We start from the raw sequence: 18478 nt of genomic DNA on the forward strand, positions 1-18478 counted from the left end.
AAGTCATCAGTTTTCTTTTGCTACATCCTATATTTTAAGGAATTATTTTCTTCAGTGAGTTTTTGTATCTTCTTTTCCATTTGATCAATTCTACTTTTAAAGGAATTCTTTTCCTCATCAAAGAAGCTCCTTAGAGGAGGTGAGATTTAATTTTAATTTGTTTTCCAATTTTTGAAAATTTAATTTAATTTTTTTCATTTCCAAATTCTCATCTTCTCTTCACTTTCTTTGTTATGTATTGAGAATGAAATAAATAATACCCCTTGTATGAAAGAAATCTTGAAAAGCATTTCTGTGTTAACCATGTCTCCCCATCTTGCAAATGAAAAGAAAGAGAGAGAGAGAGAGAGAGAGAGAGAGAGAGAGAGAGAGAAGAAGAAGAAGAAGAAGAAGAACTCAAGGTCACATGATTAAGTGTCTGAGGCAAGATTTGAACTCAAGTCTTCCTGACTCCAGGGCTGCTGCTCTATCCACCGTGCCTCCTAGCTTCTCCTCATTGATTATCTTATGATCCTCTTTTCCATCCATAAAGTCTGTTCTATGTCAGAATTGACAAAGATCCAATTAGCAATAGAACTAGTGTCTCCTTTTCTGACATGATATTTTATGTTGTTTTCAACTATGTTATAGACAGATAAAATATTGTGATTTCTCCTTTTCCAAAATGTCATTAATATGAGAATTTATTTAGGTTTCTTATAGAGATAACTCTATCAGTTCCCTGCTTCCTCAGGATGGTCTTTACTCTAATTACTAACACTACTAGGAAAACCAATTTGTGGATGCAATTGGAGGAGGACCAGGCTAATTCACATAGAATTTCAAATTTATAGATAAAGAGACACAGACTTTGAGAAGGACAAAGACTGAAATTAAGACTTACATACTTTAATGGGAAACCAATTTTCAATCAGATATATAAAATTTTAGAAACGTAATTTTCAAGTCCCCATTTTTTTCAAAGTTTGCCACTATAGTATCAATTGTAGATCAAATAATGATGTAGGGAGATGATAGGCATAGTGGAAGGAGAATGACATATCTTTGGGACCTAGATTGCCAAGAGATATGAGCAGGCAATGTATCATCCATCACAGTACATAGAGAGGGGTGACCCATTTATAATGTCAAAGGAACAAATTACAGAGAACAAAAGGGGAGGCAGTGCCCTTTTTTGATCATATAGATCAAAGTTACAGTTAAGGTCAAATAGCAAAGGAAAATTCAGATCTATTTCTTGCGGAGCCTTCTGATACAGTTCTGTGACTTAGGATGTTGTTCCAAAAGTCCTCTTCAATCCAGGTTATTTACAGAAGTCTTTATGTCTGGTAAAAGAACTTCTTAATATAAACATTTAAACAATTGAAAACCCATGTTTCTTTTATTAACGAAATAAAATTTCAAGCTTCTTCGTTCATGAAGATTTTCAATTTGATTTTCCATGTTGATAGACACAGAAATTTAAAAACCTAGTTCTTTATACTTGGCATTATTTATACATTCCTCCATTTGGAGGATGCTGTTCCATAAGTTCCATAAGAATAAGGATTATAATACAAAAATTAATTCATTATAGATTGCTAAATATACTTTTGATAATCATTTTAGAAGAGTGTGCATTTTTACAAATTTTAATCTTATACTGTTTCTAAATGAATAAAAAATACTTAATTGAAAATGGATTTCTATTTAAAATATTTTTAAATAGACCACAGTTCATCCTTCTTCTGATATATTTAGTTGACTAGCATTTCTTTCCTTAAAAAGCAGATGCTGAGACTGTTTTGATAGAGAATCATATTTTGATATCACAAAATCTCGGGCAGTTAGGTGGCACAGTGGATAGAGCATCGGCCCTGGTGTCAGGAAGAACTGAGTTCAAATTCACCTCAGATGTTTAATAATTGCCTAGCTATGTGCCCTTGGGCAAGTCACTTAACCCTAATGCATTAAATAGTTTTTTTAAAAAAATTGCCAATATCACAAAATATTTATTGTTTTCTTAAATATTCCCTTGGCATTTTTGAAAAAATTAAAGGAATCTTAATTACCACAGGAGTATATAGCTGACACATTAGCCTAGCTGACTGCTGGAATTTAGATAGCTGTAGACCAAATGATTTAAATTTGTATACCTGATTTTAATATTGATCATCTGACATAACCACAGCAAATTACCGTAAAGATCAGGAACATAAGGAAGGGTTAAAATTCCCTCATTTCTTTCCATACCAGTTTCCAGGCAAGTGGTGGCCAAATTATTTGAGCCAGACTTTACATCTGACAGGTAGACATTTCAAATGTCATGCTGGGGAAATGTAGTAAGGAAAATTCAGCCTTAAAGCATGTCAAACGGTTGTTTTCACAGCTCTTGTCCTATGAGGCTGTCACTTGCACTAGACATGGCCAAACCCCATAGCGTTACTGGCATCAACAGAACATTGTTTCAACAGCATTTCTTTTGCTTACCATACACGGAATCAGATTCAGAATAACATCAACTAAACAGTCCCATAAGATCTTAAACAGGAAATTCCAACAAATCAGAACTTCAGATGAGCTTAGTTCATATAGATCAAATATTATGATCTCACATTGGCAAAGCAAAAGATCATTTTCCATGTTGCACAGGTGATTTTGCTTCAAAATAAACAAGAAATGATTTGTGATATATAAATGCAATTATCCCAAATTGCATATAGAAAACAGATTCTATAAAAACATTTTCACAATGAATATAAGTTATTATCCATATTCAAATAAACATAGAACAACACTTTTGCTTTTAGAATTATTTTAAATAATTAGAATAACTTTAAGTAACTCTTAAATAATTTGCATGCATTTCTTATAGGTGTTTTAATTCCAAATATTATAAACATAAGATAAATTAGATTTCCAAATAAGGTGACACATGAATAAATACCCTTCACTATTCATGTTTCGACACTGAAATCTTAGTTCTTAGAAGAAAAGAAAAACAATAAAGAAGTTTATTAACTAAAGTTAAGCTTGATATTATAACTTAAATGTATTTTCATCTTCATTTTGCAGGTTTTTTACTTCAACCAAAATATACTCATATCATTCTCAAAAAGGAAAGTGAGATTTTAATTAAATTTAATTAAATTAATATATTTTAGTTAATTTAATTTACTAAAATTTAATTAATTAATGAGAATTTAAACTTATTTTTTGTTAAGTTCAAAACACTAATGTAGAACTTAGTTATGTTATTGAATGACAACAAATTTATATCAAAACTTCAAGATCCTTTCTACTTGAAATTATTACAGTGATTTTAAATTTAATATTAGCCTATTGTATAAATGATTTAGTATTGTACTTATAATTTTCTAAGAATAGAAATTTTATGAGAACTGAAAAGCAGTGATAACATTACATTATTTCAATAATTAGCTTACAGATTTGAAGATTTAATGAACTCTTTTAGAAATTACAAAAATACTGATACTAAATATTCCCTTTTTGAGATTTCTTTTTTTTTACTTTTATTTATTTATTTGTTTGTTTGTTTATTTATTTATTGTGAGGCAGTGGGGTTAAGTGGCTTACCCAAGGCCACACAGGTAATTATTAAGTGTCTGAGGCTGGATTTGAACTCAGGTACTCCTGACTCCAGGGCCAGTGCTCTATCCACTGTGTCACCTAGCTGTCCTCTTTCTTAAAAACATTAATAAATATTCATGATTAAAAAGAACAATCACAAAACCTTCAGAAGAAACTTAGTTGTGAACTTGTAAAATAATAGATACCTCTTTCCTATTCAGTCTTAAAGTAAATATAAATCTTTAAATGGGAATTTATCAAATCTAAGTTGATGTAAAATGATTTCTAAGTATTATCAATAAATTCCAATAAATTCAGCAAAGTTGTGAAGTGCACAATTTCTGGGCCAAGATTTGCCCTTTAAATTTCACAATACAAAAAACTCTTTCACTGGAGTCATATGACTAGATGAATCTAAAATTCCTTTTTTAGGATTATGAGATTTTCTTTGTATTTCACTTAACAATCTTATGAAATAAATCTATTTAGTTACAATAAGTAGTAATAATATATAAGCTATTTATTTTATTTAAATTTTCTTAATTCATTTATTCTGTTTGTTGTCAATAGCACAATTTTAAACTTCCAAAGTTTACTCTATAAGAGATATCAAAGACTAGAATCTGCCTGTGGCTGTTGGTGCCTAAATGCAGTTATGTGGGGGTAAGACAAAATAATCGATCCTAACTGACCTGAGCTTAGATCAGACCTGCTCCATCTGGTCCTGAGTTGACCTAGGGTCTCTGTCCTTTACAAGTGACAGGTTATTATATACTTCCCTATACTCATTAGTAAAATGACCAGGGTGGGGAAAATGTTACGAGAGAATGGTATGGGTGACTGTATTGATTAGATTATAATCTTGACCAATGACTGGCACAAAGGGGAGAAACAAGTTTTTCGAACTGCATCTAAGATTGGACCTTGTCACAATTCACTGCCTTTTTCTCTAGGAGAAATGACTCTTTTCTGCAGAAAAGTCTTTAATATCTCTGGACTAGTTATTTATTTATGTGTCAGTTATAACAAATATCAAAATATCATAATTAAAATTATACAGTTTAAAAACTTGATAATTCCTTAATTTAGTTAAATTGTTTCCAGATGAAACTGTACACAGACCAGTCCATGTATATAAAGTTAAATATTTGAAGAGATAATAAAAATTATCATTTATATAGCTTTTGCTTTCATGCCCAAACTTTATAGACATATAAACTAGAGATCTGTGTCTTTGTTTTCTCCTTGCAGAAAAATAACCTAAAGAGGACTTTTTTATATTGTATAGATTCTAAATTTTTAATGCCAAATACCAAAATATTAGGCAGTCATATTTTTGTTCCTAAATTATGGTACAAATCAAATCAAATCTGGATTTATAACAAATTAATTTCCAATAAATACATATATCTATAGATTTCTCTCTATATGAATGGATAGATATTCAAACTTTTCTTTTTTAGTTTTTGCAAGGCAATGGGGTTAAGTGGCTTGCCCGAGTCCATACAGCTAGGTAATTATTAAGTGTCTGAGACCGGATTTGGACTCAGGTACTCCTGACTCCAGGGCCGGTGCTCTATCCACTGTGCCACCTAGCCGCCCCTAAAAAAAATTTCAAACTTTCAATGAATTTGAAAAAAATCATTCCTAGTCACAAATTGTTTGCAAGCCTTCAACATTTAAAAAAATATTGCTCACAGACTGCATTAAAAAAACCCCAAAGAATTTTTTTTTCCTGTAGTTTCCTACTGAAGTTGAAACAATGCATTAGTCTTATTTTCTAGCATGGGGCTAGACTCTGAAATCTCAAGATTAGATGATAATTTGCCACAGATGATCAATTTCAAAATAGTCTTTTAAAAGTCCAAGAGAGTCAAAGGGGAGTTTATATTTTGGAACAGTTACACTTTCCCCAAACATTCAACATTTCTGGGGTTCATTATTTCCTAGACAATTAAAGACTAGTGATTTGCAAAAGTAGCAGTCTGATGTTAGGAATTAATTTTACCTCAATTATCTTTCTTTGTTCCTTTGTGTTTTGTTTATTTCTTCCTTCTTTTCTTTTTTTTTGAGGCAATTGGGGTTCAGTGACTTTCATAGGTCACACAACTAATAAGTGTCTGATTCCAGATTTGAATTCAGTTTTGCCTGACAGGACTGCTGCTCTATTCACTGTGCCATCTAACTGCCCAATTTTTCTCTAAATGATAAGCATTAACCATCTGATGCCCTGTTCTTCCCCTCCCACCCTCACCCCAAGGTACAGTCTTCCACCAAGGAGCCATTGTCTTCTCTTAGGGAGGGTCTGGGGAATGTATCTGGAAGGTAATGAGAGCTGTTAGTTCCAGGAGACCCTCCTTCTCTTCCCTCTTCTCCTCATACTGGATTTCCTCACTATAAATCTTGTCAGTTCAAGCCAAACCTCCCCTACCTAGGTGCAACTGTATGCTCTGGATATTTGCCTGTGCTCTCATTCTCACTTGCCTTTTGGGATTATCTGAAACTTTTTGCCACCTTTACCATGAAACTGAACCAAAGCCTCTCTTCTCTATAAAGAAGTAAGAGTCAAGATGGGAGATTATGGGATTAACTTTAACTTAATATTAAACTCTTTTTATTTTATTCTTTTTTAGAACTGAATTTAGCAAGTTCAAAGAAACATCATAATAGGAACCAATAGACATCCCCCACCTCCTTGCCCCCCCCGCCGCTTTACCTGAGAAATATTCCACAAGATTTCTCCAATTAGAAGGGCTATGAAAATCTACCATCATTCTCTGCCAGGCAAAGATTAGAGACATCAGGATCCCCTATAGAATGAATAGTTCCACCAATGTATCAGGTTTTAGTTAAGCTGGTCATAGGATCTAAGGTCTTGATGATCTTGGATGAATGGATGACCCTTGGTCCTGATGATGCCATCTCTCACAATTTTCTCTAGGCACTCATAGATCCTGGAATCCATTTCTCATGTTGCAAACAGAGGGACCAAGTGCTAGGGTCATGATGGAAGAAGAGAAGAGAGCCCTTGGAATAATTCATAGGAACTTTGACCTCTGCAATGATTGGGGCCGCTTGATTTTTACCCAAGAAGATTCTGTATGTCCTTGAGAATCTGTCTAGATGTGTCTCACAGGAAGGAAAAAATAGAAACTCTTAGCATCTTCTCCCTCCCATCTCACTTTTTTCAAAGGGGAGTTTGATTCTTGCTAGGAGGGGATGTAGGAGATTGGGGCCAGAGACAACTGTGGTTATCAGAGACAGATAGCGAACAGGGTTAGACATATCCAGCTGTTACTTTAAATCTTATTAATCTAGGGGAAATAACTTTTAGATTCAAGTACTTTTAGTCTCTATGACCCAATAGGGAAGGAGAACCTCAAGTTATCTATCTGATGTTTGACTCTCTTCCAACCAGAGGTCAATTTTACCATGAACAAACACAGTCAATAGCAAAGAAACCCACTGATCCCGGTCTGCAGCAAAACATAATTCAGAGAAGATGTCCATTGGAGAATATATGGCAGACAAGAGTAAGGCGGAGTTCTTTCTTCCCTTGAGAATAAGGTACGTCAACTCCATCAGAATAAAGAGTCCTTAGTCTCATCCAAGGAGAAATTCCCCAAAGTCTCTGGTGTAGTAAATTGGGATAGGAACCCTATGGAGACTACCAATTCCTCATGTGTCATCTTTTTCTCTGATGTTGGAACAAAGATTGGAATGGCGAATCTTTTCTCTAGAAGTGGCATGCCAGAAGAGTAGATATTTCTTCTCTTCCTGTGTCACTAACTCTACTCACGTCTCATATACGTAAGAGGCATGTAAAAAAATCTTTACATTGATGAGAGAGTTCATATGATTTGCCCTTTAAGGAAAGGGTAAATCTCTAGAGGCAGTGGTGGTGGTGATGGGCTAGGAAGATTTTTAGTATCTAAGAGAAAAAGTCTCAAGTTATTACAATGGCTAAGTATAGGTGTCACTGCTCTTGTGAGTTTTCAAGAAAGGAAAGTTAATGCCTTAAATTGTCAAAGGAAGATTGATTCTGGTAATCTCAGAAACCCTAAGAAGCAAACATGTTCATGTGTACCTTAGGAAGCAGGGTCTCCATCTTCAGGGACTGGAGATAAGGAAAGCTTGGGAGCAGAGAGTCTGTGAGTCCTGCCATCTCAGGGGAAGATGATCCTGGGATATGGGAAGTTTGATCTTGGAGAGGACTTGGGGGAAAGGAAAGCAGTGGGGCCTAGTGCAGGGAATGGTGGGCTTAGGGATCATGAAGGTCAAAGGCATGCAGAGGGATTGCTTCCATCATTTTTTCTATTTACACAAACAGATACAGAGACAAACACAGAGATATCTCCATAGATGGAGGAAATAATTAAACTTCAGGTTTTTACAAATCCTGAAATCCTTTAATATTCAGGGGGAATATTTTTTTTCATCTTTCATTATTGAGAGATGTTGTCAGTGAGCCTCCCTATTTGGGGTATAGGAAGGGATTGAAATGGAGAGGGTGAGTGTGTGTGTGTGGGGGGGGTCACAACAGTAAGAGTGGGGAAGAGGAGGAGGTCTGGGGGAAAAGTTCCTTATTATCAGCTTGAGCCATGGTTAGGTTGAGAGAAGGCAGGGCCCATTCCTTTGTCTGGAGCTGGGCAGAACTCAAGACTTCACTGAGTCTTTGGGATGCATCCATTCAAGGAACCCCAGCTCTGTCTTCCAATCTGTCAGGGGATGTTGTAGCTCCTTCTCAGGGTCCCCTCTGGCTCTACCAGGCTTCAGCCAGCAGGACCCCCAGGATGATGAGAACCAGCCCGGCCAGGCTGAGGCGGATGAGGTTGCCCACAGTGTAATCCTGGGGTGCAGGATCTGGGAGGGGGAGAGACTGTCACTGGGAGGGGGACAAGACCTCCCTGATCTTAGGCTTCCATCAATGGAGTCCCAGATTCCCCTGCTTCCTCTCCCAGGGTCCTCAGTCCTAGGTCAGGCCATCCATGGCCATGGTCTGGGAAGTTCTGATCACTCCCTGGCTGGGAGACTGGGAATGAGAATGAGGATTGGGGGGACCTGAGAGAGAAGGGTGAGGGAGTGATTGAGGCAGCCCTCCAAGGATCATGCCTTCTGGATCATTCTTCTGGAATGTCTGTCTTTATACACCCAAATAAATCAATGAGGTCTCCTCTGTGGAGGGAGATCAGTAAGAACTGGGGGTGGGGTGCAGGAAAGGTTTCTTTAGGGAGAGTGTCCTAAACCCTACATGGGAGGAATCTTTACATTGTAAGACAAGGAGGTGAGGAGGGAGAGCATGCCAGTCAGGAGCGACAGCCTGGGCAAAGGCCCAGAGGTGGGAAAAGGATTAAAAAGAGCTGGAGAAGTGGTAGGAAATGAGGGAACCCTGACTGGACATGCAGTCCCTGCCTCTCTTCACTCTCTGTTAGAAATCCTCCAGTTATTCATTAATCAGGGTGTTCTCAGATTCAGGTCTTGGAGAGAAGATCTCTGTGGATGAGAAAGGGGCTGGGTGAGGGGAGCCCAGAGAGGCCTGGAAGGTTTAGAGGAAGCCCGGGTATAAGCCCTAGTTCTGCCCAGCCTTGCTGGGTGGGGGATGTTGGGTAAGTCCTTCCCTTCTCTGGGTCTCACTTTTTTATCTTTTACTTTATTTTATTTTTTGGCAAGGCAGTGGGGTTAAGTGATTTGCCCAAGATAACACAGCTAGGCAATTATTAAATGTCTGAGGTCGGATTTGAACTCAAGTACTCCTGGCTCCAGGGCCGATGCTCTATCCACTGTGCCACCCAGCTGCCCACTTTTTTTTTATCTCTTAAATAAGTGCATGTGTTTAGTGACCTCTCCTGGTCCATCCAGTTGTGGGATTTGATACTTCCATTATTCCTGTGACCCTTCTCTTAGGTATTGGGTATTGGGACAGGGGAGAGACATAGGAAAAGAATGGAGGAGCTGGTGTGGGAGAGAGGGGTCCCTGGATCTACTGGTCCCTTGTCCTGGCTGTCCCCAGGACCCTGAGGTCCTCCCTCTGCCTGGGGAATAGGCTGTACTGTATCAGTGGGAGCCAGTGTTGGGGAGAGGAGAGAGTAGAGCAGAGAAGGCCACTGTGGTGCTTCCAGCTTAGAGGACTTGGGGTGGGGGCACCTGAAAGGCCTCTCCCTCATCCCTGGGGATGCCTGGGAAGGAAGAAGCTGAGTTCTCTGACCTCTAGTCTCAGTTATAGCTGTAAGTATGAGGCCTGGGAAGTCATTGGAGCTTCTGGGGAACAAGAGAGAGGGAAAAGGAAAGGGGCTGCCTGCCCAGCTGTGCTCCTCACCTCCCCAGTCTTTTTCCAGACTGGTTGTGTTCTTCCTTCTTTTCCAGGCTGGAGATTCCCCTACCCCTGCCCCTTCCCTCCAGCCCTCCTGATGCCTTCAATTTAAGAAATGGGAAATTGGCCTAGACAGGAGGTGGAGGTGGAGAGTAATAGGAGAGAGAGAGAGAGAGAGAGAGAGAGAGAGAGAGAGAGAGGACCCCTCACCTTGAGGGTCACTGGTTACTCATTGGGTGGGGAGGATGTCAGAGCTTGAGGATCCACAGAACTTTGGGGGAGGGGAGGTTCCTTTGTGGTGCCTGGAACTGGGAGAGGAGAAGAAGGTAGGACTGGGTGGTATTTCCCCTCCCCCCTCCCCTGCTTACACCTTGGGTCTGCTGGACCCTCTCTAACCTTCTTTGGTACCTAGTAGACATTTTGTCTGTATTTGGGACCAGCATCACTGGACCGGCAGCAGATGATGAGAGCATCTAAAGGGCCCAGGGAGGAGAGAATGTCTGCATTCTTTGAGGATAATTCACTGCCCAGATTCCCCATTCACTCCCTCTGAGCCTCTTCTTCCCCACTCCCTTCTAGTCCTCCTGGTCCCTGGAGTCCCCTGGAATAGGACCCTGAGCAGGCATTGTGGTACTCCAGGGCAGTGAGAGACCTTGGGGGATGAGAGGGGTAGGGAGAGATGGGACAGCCTGGGGCTCTCTCACCTGAGACCCTGAGCACCAGGGGATCACTGGAGGCTGACCACTCATGGGGGATGTAACTATGAAAAGAGTAGCATTGGTAAGTTCCTCCATGAGCGGGGGTCGCAGCCAGGATGGAGAAGTTGGCCTGAGATGCCCTTCCATGGGGCTGGGCCACGCTGAAGTTGATTTGTTCTTCATCCTTGTATAGAACAGTCATATTATACTGTTTCTCTGTCTGGCACTGGAGGGTCACGTCCTGTCCTGAGGCCACCTGGGAGCTGGGCAAGGCTAAGAGGGAGGGAGACTTATATCGTCCTGGGGAAGAGGAGAGCCTGGAGTTAGAACAGGGATAGCCTTCCCCCCGCCCCCCTCAGGTTGGAGCTGACAGGAGAACCAAGAAGCAGCTGGTTCATGCTCCTCTCCTGGCTTCAAGGGAGCCTGAGGCTGGCAGGCGTTTGGGGATGCAGGGGCCCAGAGCCAGCCCTGGCTGGGGTCAGAGTCTGAAGCTAGGATAATTGTGGGGATCTCTTCTCACCTGTCACTATCAGCTCCAGGGGCTCACTGACCTCTGACCATAATGTTTGTCTTTGGTAGAGACATCTGTAGTGCCCAGCAGTATTTGCTCTCATGGAAGAGATGAGTAACTGGGCCTCCCTCCCATCTGCAGACTTGTCCATGTTGAGGTGGACTCTTCCCTTCCTCAGAAGGTACAGATTAGCCCCTGGGACCCCTTCACACCAGATTTTCACCTGTTTCCCCTGGGGAATCACCGAGCCTGGCTCAGCCCTGAGGGAGGGTTTAGGCAATGTGCCTGCAAGAGAAGCAGAACCCAAAGGGTTCACCTCACCCCTGATTCTCCAGGACTCACCCTCAGATGCCCTCCAAGAATCCTCCCCCTGGACCCACAGCCCTATCTTCCTTTCCCTCTGGCTGCCCTGGGAACAACAACCAGAGCTGAGCAGGCAGCAGGGACTGGAGGCATTTGGAGAAAGGACTTACCATCTTGTGCCCAGATGCCCCAGCACAGACACAGCCCTGTAGGAGAGGCTCTGGGTTAGACTCACATCCCGTTCCCAGAACTCACATCCCTGTCACCCTGAGGGACAAGGGAATGAGGCCCCAGATCCCCAGACTGGGACTGGATGCAGAGGGGACAGCCAGACACCAGGAGCCCTGGGCCACTGTCCTGCTTGTGTCCCTTCTCATAGTGTCCCCATTTCTTGTTCTGTACAATGGGCAGGAGGGGTCCCTGCAGTGACTTTCAGATTCCTGCTAGCCTTGGTCTCCCTCCTGAAGACCCCTCTTTTTAGGACTTACCAAGGCAGAGTTGGGCAGAGTGTGGGGCCATTGTTCCCTCCAGGGCTGGTGACACTCAGAGAGGACAAATAAACCTCTTAGCAGAGAGTCATCAGCACAGGGTGGGGTCAGGGCTGGTTCTGCTCCAAGTTCCCCAATTCTCTTACCCTACTGAAAAACTGGATTTGGAATATACACTTGGAAGAGAACTGAATCTGGAGAGAAGATTCTAAGGGAAAATGGAAAAGCATAGCCACTAGATTCCAAGGATCTGGAATCTAAGGAGATGGCCTTCAGTTGGGGAATGAATGAAAGAAAGCTCTGTGATTAGGTATGCAAAGGTCATGAAATATTATTGTGCTATAAGGAATGAGATAAGGTCTGATTTCAGAGAAGTGGGTCATCTAAACTGATATGGAGTGAAGCAAGCAGAACCAGCCCAAGAACTTAAGGGCAAAACCATTTGAAATAGCACAGCTCTGAAAGATTTAGAAATTCTTATCAATGTTGTCATTTCAACTATGTGTCACTCAGTTTACTGCCTAAGGTTACTCAATTCCTGGCAGAAGTAACAGGGAAAAATAGTAGAAACATGTATTTTGGGCCACTCACATGTTTTGTTTTTTGTTGCTTTTGCTCATTTATTAAAAAGGTTTTCTTTTTTCCCTATTTCTGTTTTCTTTTTTTAGGTGATGAGAAAGGGCAGGAGTTAGGGATAAAGAAGCTAAAAGAGAGTCATGGTCACCTTTTAAAGAATGCCCAAGAGAGAAGAGAAATAAATTCAGAAGGAAGCACAGATAAATATGACTATTAGAAGGTAAAGTGTGCAAATGAATTATATTATTAAAAAACAAAGAAAAAGAACAAGCTATAAGAATAGAGGCTCATGGTTTCATATAAATTTTTCTTTTATCTATTTAAGTCAATACATATTACGTATGGAGATGCGGATTTTTAAATTTTGGTTTTTAAGTTCTTATTAAAAATATATTCTTAGATGCACATACACATATATGTACACACCCACATCCACACAAACATACATGCTCACACTAAAATTCAGTGAACAACTCTCTTGAGCCAGGAGGAGCAGGCTCTAGTAACAATTTACATTGTAAGTCTAAATCTTTTGTTTTTTGGAATATCGTATTCCAACCTCTCCTTTTCTTCAAACAGGAGCTATAAGATCTTGCAGGATTTCCAGATTTGGGGTTAGAAGATAGTCTGATACACTTATGTGGTAAAGCAGAATAGATGCTGGCATTGGAATGACTTCAATCCCAACCTTACAATGTGTGATCTTGGACAAGAAATTTTTTTCTTCCATCTTTATTTAATTTTTTCTCAGTTACATGGAGAGATAGTTTTCAGCATTCATCCTTTTGCAAGCTTTTGAATTCCATATTTTTCTGCTACCCTCTCTTCCCTCCCCATTCCCCATGTCAGTGAACAATCTGATATTGTATATATGCAATCGAGTTTACCATATATCCATATAAGGCAAATTGTGAAAGAAGAATTAGAATTAAGGAGGAGAAAAAGATCATGAGAGAGAAAGAAACAAAATAAAAGGAATTTTGAAAGAGTAACCATGGTATTTTTTTCTCTGCATTCAACCTCCACTGTTTTTTTCTCTGCATGTGGACAGCATTTTCCCTAACACGCCTCTCAGGTTTGTCCTTGATAACTGAACTGCTAAGAGGAGGTGTGCTGAACAAGAAGTATAGCTTCTCTGGACCTCAGTTTCTTTTTCTGTAAACTAGGGAGATTTGTATAACCAACAAATTATATGTACAAGCAGAAAACAAAGCATTTTAGGGTTTTTAAAAAATATCCTAAGTTTTCTATTGTTAATGGAAATAGGCTTCAGGTTACTCTTTGGGAGGTGGGGGGAACTGAGGAGGCTTTTTTGCAGAAGAGAAGACATTTCCTCTTTTTTTTCCCCTTACAGTCAGAGGAGAGACTGTAACCATCAAATATTTGACCTTGTGAGTCTCATGGGGATACTATCAACATAGTCATAAATGTAATTATCTCTGAGAACATTTTTGAGTTAAAGTTACTATCTCACTTCCAAATTTGTGTTACGTCTCATCAGTTCAGACTTGGGTTAACTTAATTTCAAGGACTACAAATAATTAATGACAAGCCTACAAGTTGTGGTGGGGGACAGGTCCAGTTAAAAAACTTGTTGACCATGGATTAAGGAATCCTGGGACTTCACTCCTTTGGGGGATAACCTAAACTATTTGCAACTTGGAAATCACCCCCCTGGAGGCACCAGTCCCATAGGTCCTAAAATGCTTGTGATCTTCAGATATGTGAAACAAAAATACACAGATTTTGTGGTTAGTGAGTCCAGGGTTTAGGAAGTCAACTTCTTAACCACAGTTATAGGACTTGCAATACTCATTTTCCCCTCAATGAAAGAAGGGAAGGGAGAGGGGGAGACAGACAGAAAGATAGACAGAGACAGAGAGACAGAGAGAAGGGGGAGGGCGAAGGAGGAAGAGAGAGGGAGGGGAGAGAGACATAGACATAGAGGGAGAGGGGGGGGATTAGAAGACAGATATAGTAAGAGACAGAAGGAAGGAGTGAGAAAGTGAGACAGAGAGCCAGGGAGGGGGATCCCTGGGACAAATGGGGAAGGAGAATAAGAGCCCTGGTTGGGATTCCTGGTTCACTCCCATCCTCACCTCCTAATCTTGTTGTACAGAGACCCTGGGAATACACAGAGGAGACACCCCTTCCCTCCCTGTTCTTAGACCTGAGCTGGGAGGGGGGGGGGAGCAGTAGCAGGTCCATCCTCCTTTCCCTCTCCTGACTTTGGGAGAATCAGGGCTAGAAGGGGGAGAAGCCCTACTCTCTCTCTATGGCCTCTATCTGATCTCCTCAGAGCCAACTGGGCCTTCTGCCTCTTCTCTGTTCCTAAGATGGATCTGACTCAGGCCATTGGTGCAGAGACCAAAGCACTGGACCTAGAGTCAAGAAGATCTGAGCTCAATCCAGCCTCAGACACTTCTCAACTCTGTGATCCTGGGCAAGACATTATTTGCCTCAGTTTCCTCATCTGTAAAATGGAGATCATTGTAGAACTGACTTGGCAGATTTGTTCTGAGGATCAAATAAGATAATAATGTAAAGTACTTGGTTTGCAGTAGAACCTATCAAAATGCTGATTCCCTTCCCCTACCTGTAGTCCAGAGGGAGAGCAGAGGCAGAGCTAGAGAACAGGATGAACCGAGAGAGACTGGGGTCAGGCTGGATTGGAGAGGAACTTAGAGCTGCTGGAACCCTGAGCCAGCCCTGCCTGAGCAGTCTGGACCTGGGGAAGGGTCCTCACCTGTCATCACCAGATCCAGGGAGTCACTGAGCTGATGAGTGCTTGTAGAGGCACAAGTAGTTCCCTGCATCATTTGCTATCACAGAAGGGATGGGAAACTCTCCCTCTATTCCTTCTTGGTTTCCCATCATTTATCACTATCCTTTCAGACCCTTGCCCTTTCTCCAGAAGGCATAATTTAGCCTTCCATGACCCCTAACACCTGAAAGTTACATTTCTTCCTTCAGGTACCAAAGGTCATTCTCTGGACTGAGGGAGGGTCTGTCTGGAAGGGAATGAGGACTGTCAGTTTCAGAGGATCCCCCTTCTCTGTGTCCCCCATACTAGGCCCCCTCATTTTAAGCCCTGACAGTCCAGCCCAGATCTCCCCCTTCTTCTCCTGAGGACCATTCTCTGCTCTAGGCAGGGGGGTTATGGTGGTGGTGGTGGGGGAGGATTCACCTGTCTTTGTCCTCATCTTCTAGCCCAGATACAGCCTTGGCAGAGAGGAGCCTGATGACTCCCAGTCTCCCACATCTTTTCCACCCAACACCCCAGAAGAAAGAGACAAAAGTTCCAGAGTCTGGATTTAGGGCTGGTGAAAGAGGCTGGATCCCTCTAAGAGTTTCAGCTTCTCTCCCTCCTTCTCCATCTTGCTGGGTGACCTCAGACTTATCACGCCTTTCTATGGAGGAGAATTTCTTCTTCAACAAAACTGAAATGGGGGCAGGTTGGATTTAGTCTTGTGTAAAGTCCCCTTAAATATGGAACTTCTTAGGACTCACCGAAGCTCAGCAGGACAGAGAAGATGTGGGTCATGGTGGTCCCAGATGCTGGTGAAAGAGAGGCCTGAGGCTGACAATGACAGTCTGAGCACAGGAAGTGACCAGGGCTGGCTCTTCTCGAGTTTGCCTAACAAAGTGAAGGCTCACTTCTCCTTCTCTGTGGCTGTTTCTTCATTGATGGTCCCATGCAATGTATTGGGGGTGGAAAATTTTCTAAGTGCCACAACGATGGAACAAATCTTCCTTTTTTGGTGTCAGACCCCATAACCTGGGAAATGCTTCTTCACAGAAGCCTTTTGTGTCAGCGTCACCCTGCCTCCTCTCTTGGGAAGTACTGATTTTACTGGGGGTCTATGAACATGACCCTGGTCCCTAAATCAGATCCTGTCCCCAGCCCTCTTTTAAACAGAGCTCAGTCCCTAGCCAAGCAGATAGGGTTTCCTATGCTCTGGTAGCCAAGGAGTTAAAGCTGAGAAAGTTTAATAATTTTTCAAACCTTTATTCTTGGTGAAAAAAAGTCTGATTTTCTTTCTATTACAAGGAATGAAATGTTATCTCTCCATTGGTTGATTACAATCTCAGAAAGACAAATGATTAGAAAAGCCAGAAAGCTTGTCCTGTCCTCAAATCTAGGGCAGAGATAATGATGGATCCTCCTTTAGACAAGTTGTCATTGTATAAAAGTGGCCTCCAAGGGGGTTTATTGTCTTTTTTATACTTATTTATATATAAATATCCTGGTCTTCTACTTGGGGTGTTCATCTTGGAGAGAGGGTCTCCATCTATAGATTTTGTGGTAAATCTTAGAGAATAAACTTACCTAATATATATTTTTGTCATTTTATTTGAACTCTAACTTACTAAATTTTCCAGTTTTCTGCTATTATTTGAGGATATAGACAGGAATTTGAAGAGGGACGGGTGCTCCTCCATCCACCACCCATGATGCTTGAGGGACCCTAATCAGATACATTGTTGCCTAAAGAAAATTGTAGCTTTAGAAGGAAGGAAGTCTGTGACTTTTCAAGTCCCTTCTCTGTTCTTGAATTCTTGTTTTGATTTAGGTCAATATGTTCTCTAGGATTTACCAATAGTTTAGTTTCTGGGATCCCCCCTTGGTTTTCTGGCATTGGATAATATGAGACTTTGTTTGGGTGCCCCTTGTTTGTGTGATGGTTATTGTTTTGGAGTTCAGAATCTGGAACCTAATAATGTGAGGTTTTATTTGGGTTAGGGTTTTGAGGTTCTGATTCTTATACCCAATAATGTGAGCTTTTTGGGGGTTCCCCCTTTTGTGTGATAGCTGTTTTGGGAGTTCTGACTCTGGCACCTGATATTGTGAGACGTTGTTCAGGTGTCCTTCCATCTGTGTATGTTTTGTTGTTTTGGGGGGTGCTGCCTCTGGCACCTGATAGTGAAAGACTTTTTTGGGTTCCCCCCAACTCCCCCACTCAGTTTGTCCTTAATAGTACTAGTATTTAGGAGCCTAGCATGGAATTTCTTCTTGCTCCAGCCCCTTCATATAAGACAATGGGTTTGACTCACAGCCTAAGGGAAGGGATACCCCTAGGAAAACTCGCAGGATTCCTGCCCTTGGATAAGTGACATATAGAGAAATTTCCAAATTTTCTTTGCTCTTTTGACGTTCTTTCTAGATTGTTTTGTTTCTCTGTACTTTGATTATGTCATTTGTCCAATCATATTTTCTCTGTCCTGTGAGGAATGTAAGGTATTTGGCTTCCACAGAATGTAAGAGGAGATTGTTAATTTAAATATGTATAAACATTACAGAGACAGGGATCTGCCTGTAGTTGTGTCTATAGGCAACTATGTGAATGTAAAAAGAATTGACACCAACTTGATCAAATCTGAGATTAGATTAGATCTGCTCCTTCTGGTCCCAAATTGACCTGGGGTCCTTGTCTTTTACAAGTGACGTATTACTACATTCTCCCCTTTACTCATTGATATAATGACCAGGGTAGGGAAAACATATTATTAGAGAAAGGTATTGATTAGATTATAACCCCAACCAATGACTGGCATAAAGGGGAGGCACAAACCTTTCAAACTGCCTATAAGACTGGACAATGTCATAATTCACTGTCTTTCTCAGTAGGAAAAAATGGCTTTCCTCTGTAGAAAAGTTTATTAATAAAAGCTACTTTAATTACTCTGGTCTAAGTATTTATAATTACAAGTGATTTATAATGATCTTGATTGACCAATCCCATTCCCCTTTTTTCAAAGTCATCTTTTTTAGTCACCTATGTTATCTACATGGAGTTTTCTTCTAGACGATAGGGAGCAATGCAATTTTTCTTTCAAAATTTGCAATTTAGGTACCCTGTATTATTTTAATCCAGTACTTGCAATTTTGAAGGAGGAAAGCTTGTTTTCTCTATTCTTGTCTGAATTTGAGCATTGCCTCGTGGTCTATTCATTTATATATTTTGCTTTGATCCTGCTGCTGTGCAGCCTGTCTTTAGTTTATATAGTTCCTATTCTGGAG

The 18478-nt window shown here is 40.8% G+C and overlaps 1 protein-coding gene across 2 annotated transcripts; it reads right to left on the reverse strand.

Moving 5' to 3' along the window:
- Nucleotides 1-8327: 8327 nt before the first annotated feature.
- Nucleotides 8328-16114, reverse strand: LOC141509978 (platelet glycoprotein VI-like). 2 transcript variants are annotated; one of them, XM_074219907.1, is made up of 6 exons: nt 15967-16114; nt 11563-11598; nt 11099-11374; nt 10585-10878; nt 10091-10188; nt 8328-8433 (listed from the first exon to the last, which is right to left on the reverse strand). In XM_074219907.1, the coding sequence occupies exons 1-5, from the start codon at nt 15998-16000 to the stop codon at nt 10106-10108; spliced, it is 723 nt and encodes a 240-aa protein (XP_074076008.1). In that variant the 5' UTR covers nt 16001-16114; the 3' UTR covers nt 8328-8433; nt 10091-10105. The 2 variants fall into 2 exon arrangements, with proteins under 2 accessions (XP_074076008.1, XP_074076009.1); XM_074219908.1 differs by lacking the exon at nt 15967-16114 and adding an exon at nt 11881-12884.
- Between the last annotated feature and the right edge of the window lie 2364 nt (nt 16115-18478).

Source organism: Macrotis lagotis, chromosome 1 (assembly GCF_037893015.1).
Source record: "Macrotis lagotis isolate mMagLag1 chromosome 1, bilby.v1.9.chrom.fasta, whole genome shotgun sequence".
NCBI classification, from domain to species: domain Eukaryota; kingdom Metazoa; phylum Chordata; class Mammalia; order Peramelemorphia; family Peramelidae; genus Macrotis; species Macrotis lagotis.

What these genes read in the sequence shown, in the direction of transcription:
- LOC141509978 (XM_074219907.1), bottom strand. Translation starts at nt 16,000, where the DNA reads ATGACCCACATCTTCTCTGTCCTGCTGAGCTTCG. An exon ending in CTCTGTCCTGCTGAGCTTCG is followed by an intron (nt 11,599 to 15,966) that starts GTGAGTCCTAAG and finishes CCTCTCCTACAG; the next exon opens with GGCTGTGTCTGTGCTGGGGC. An exon ending in CCTGGAGCTGATAGTGACAG is followed by an intron (nt 10,879 to 11,098) that starts GTGAGAAGAGAT and finishes CCTCTTCCCCAG; the next exon opens with GACGATATAAGTCTCCCTCC.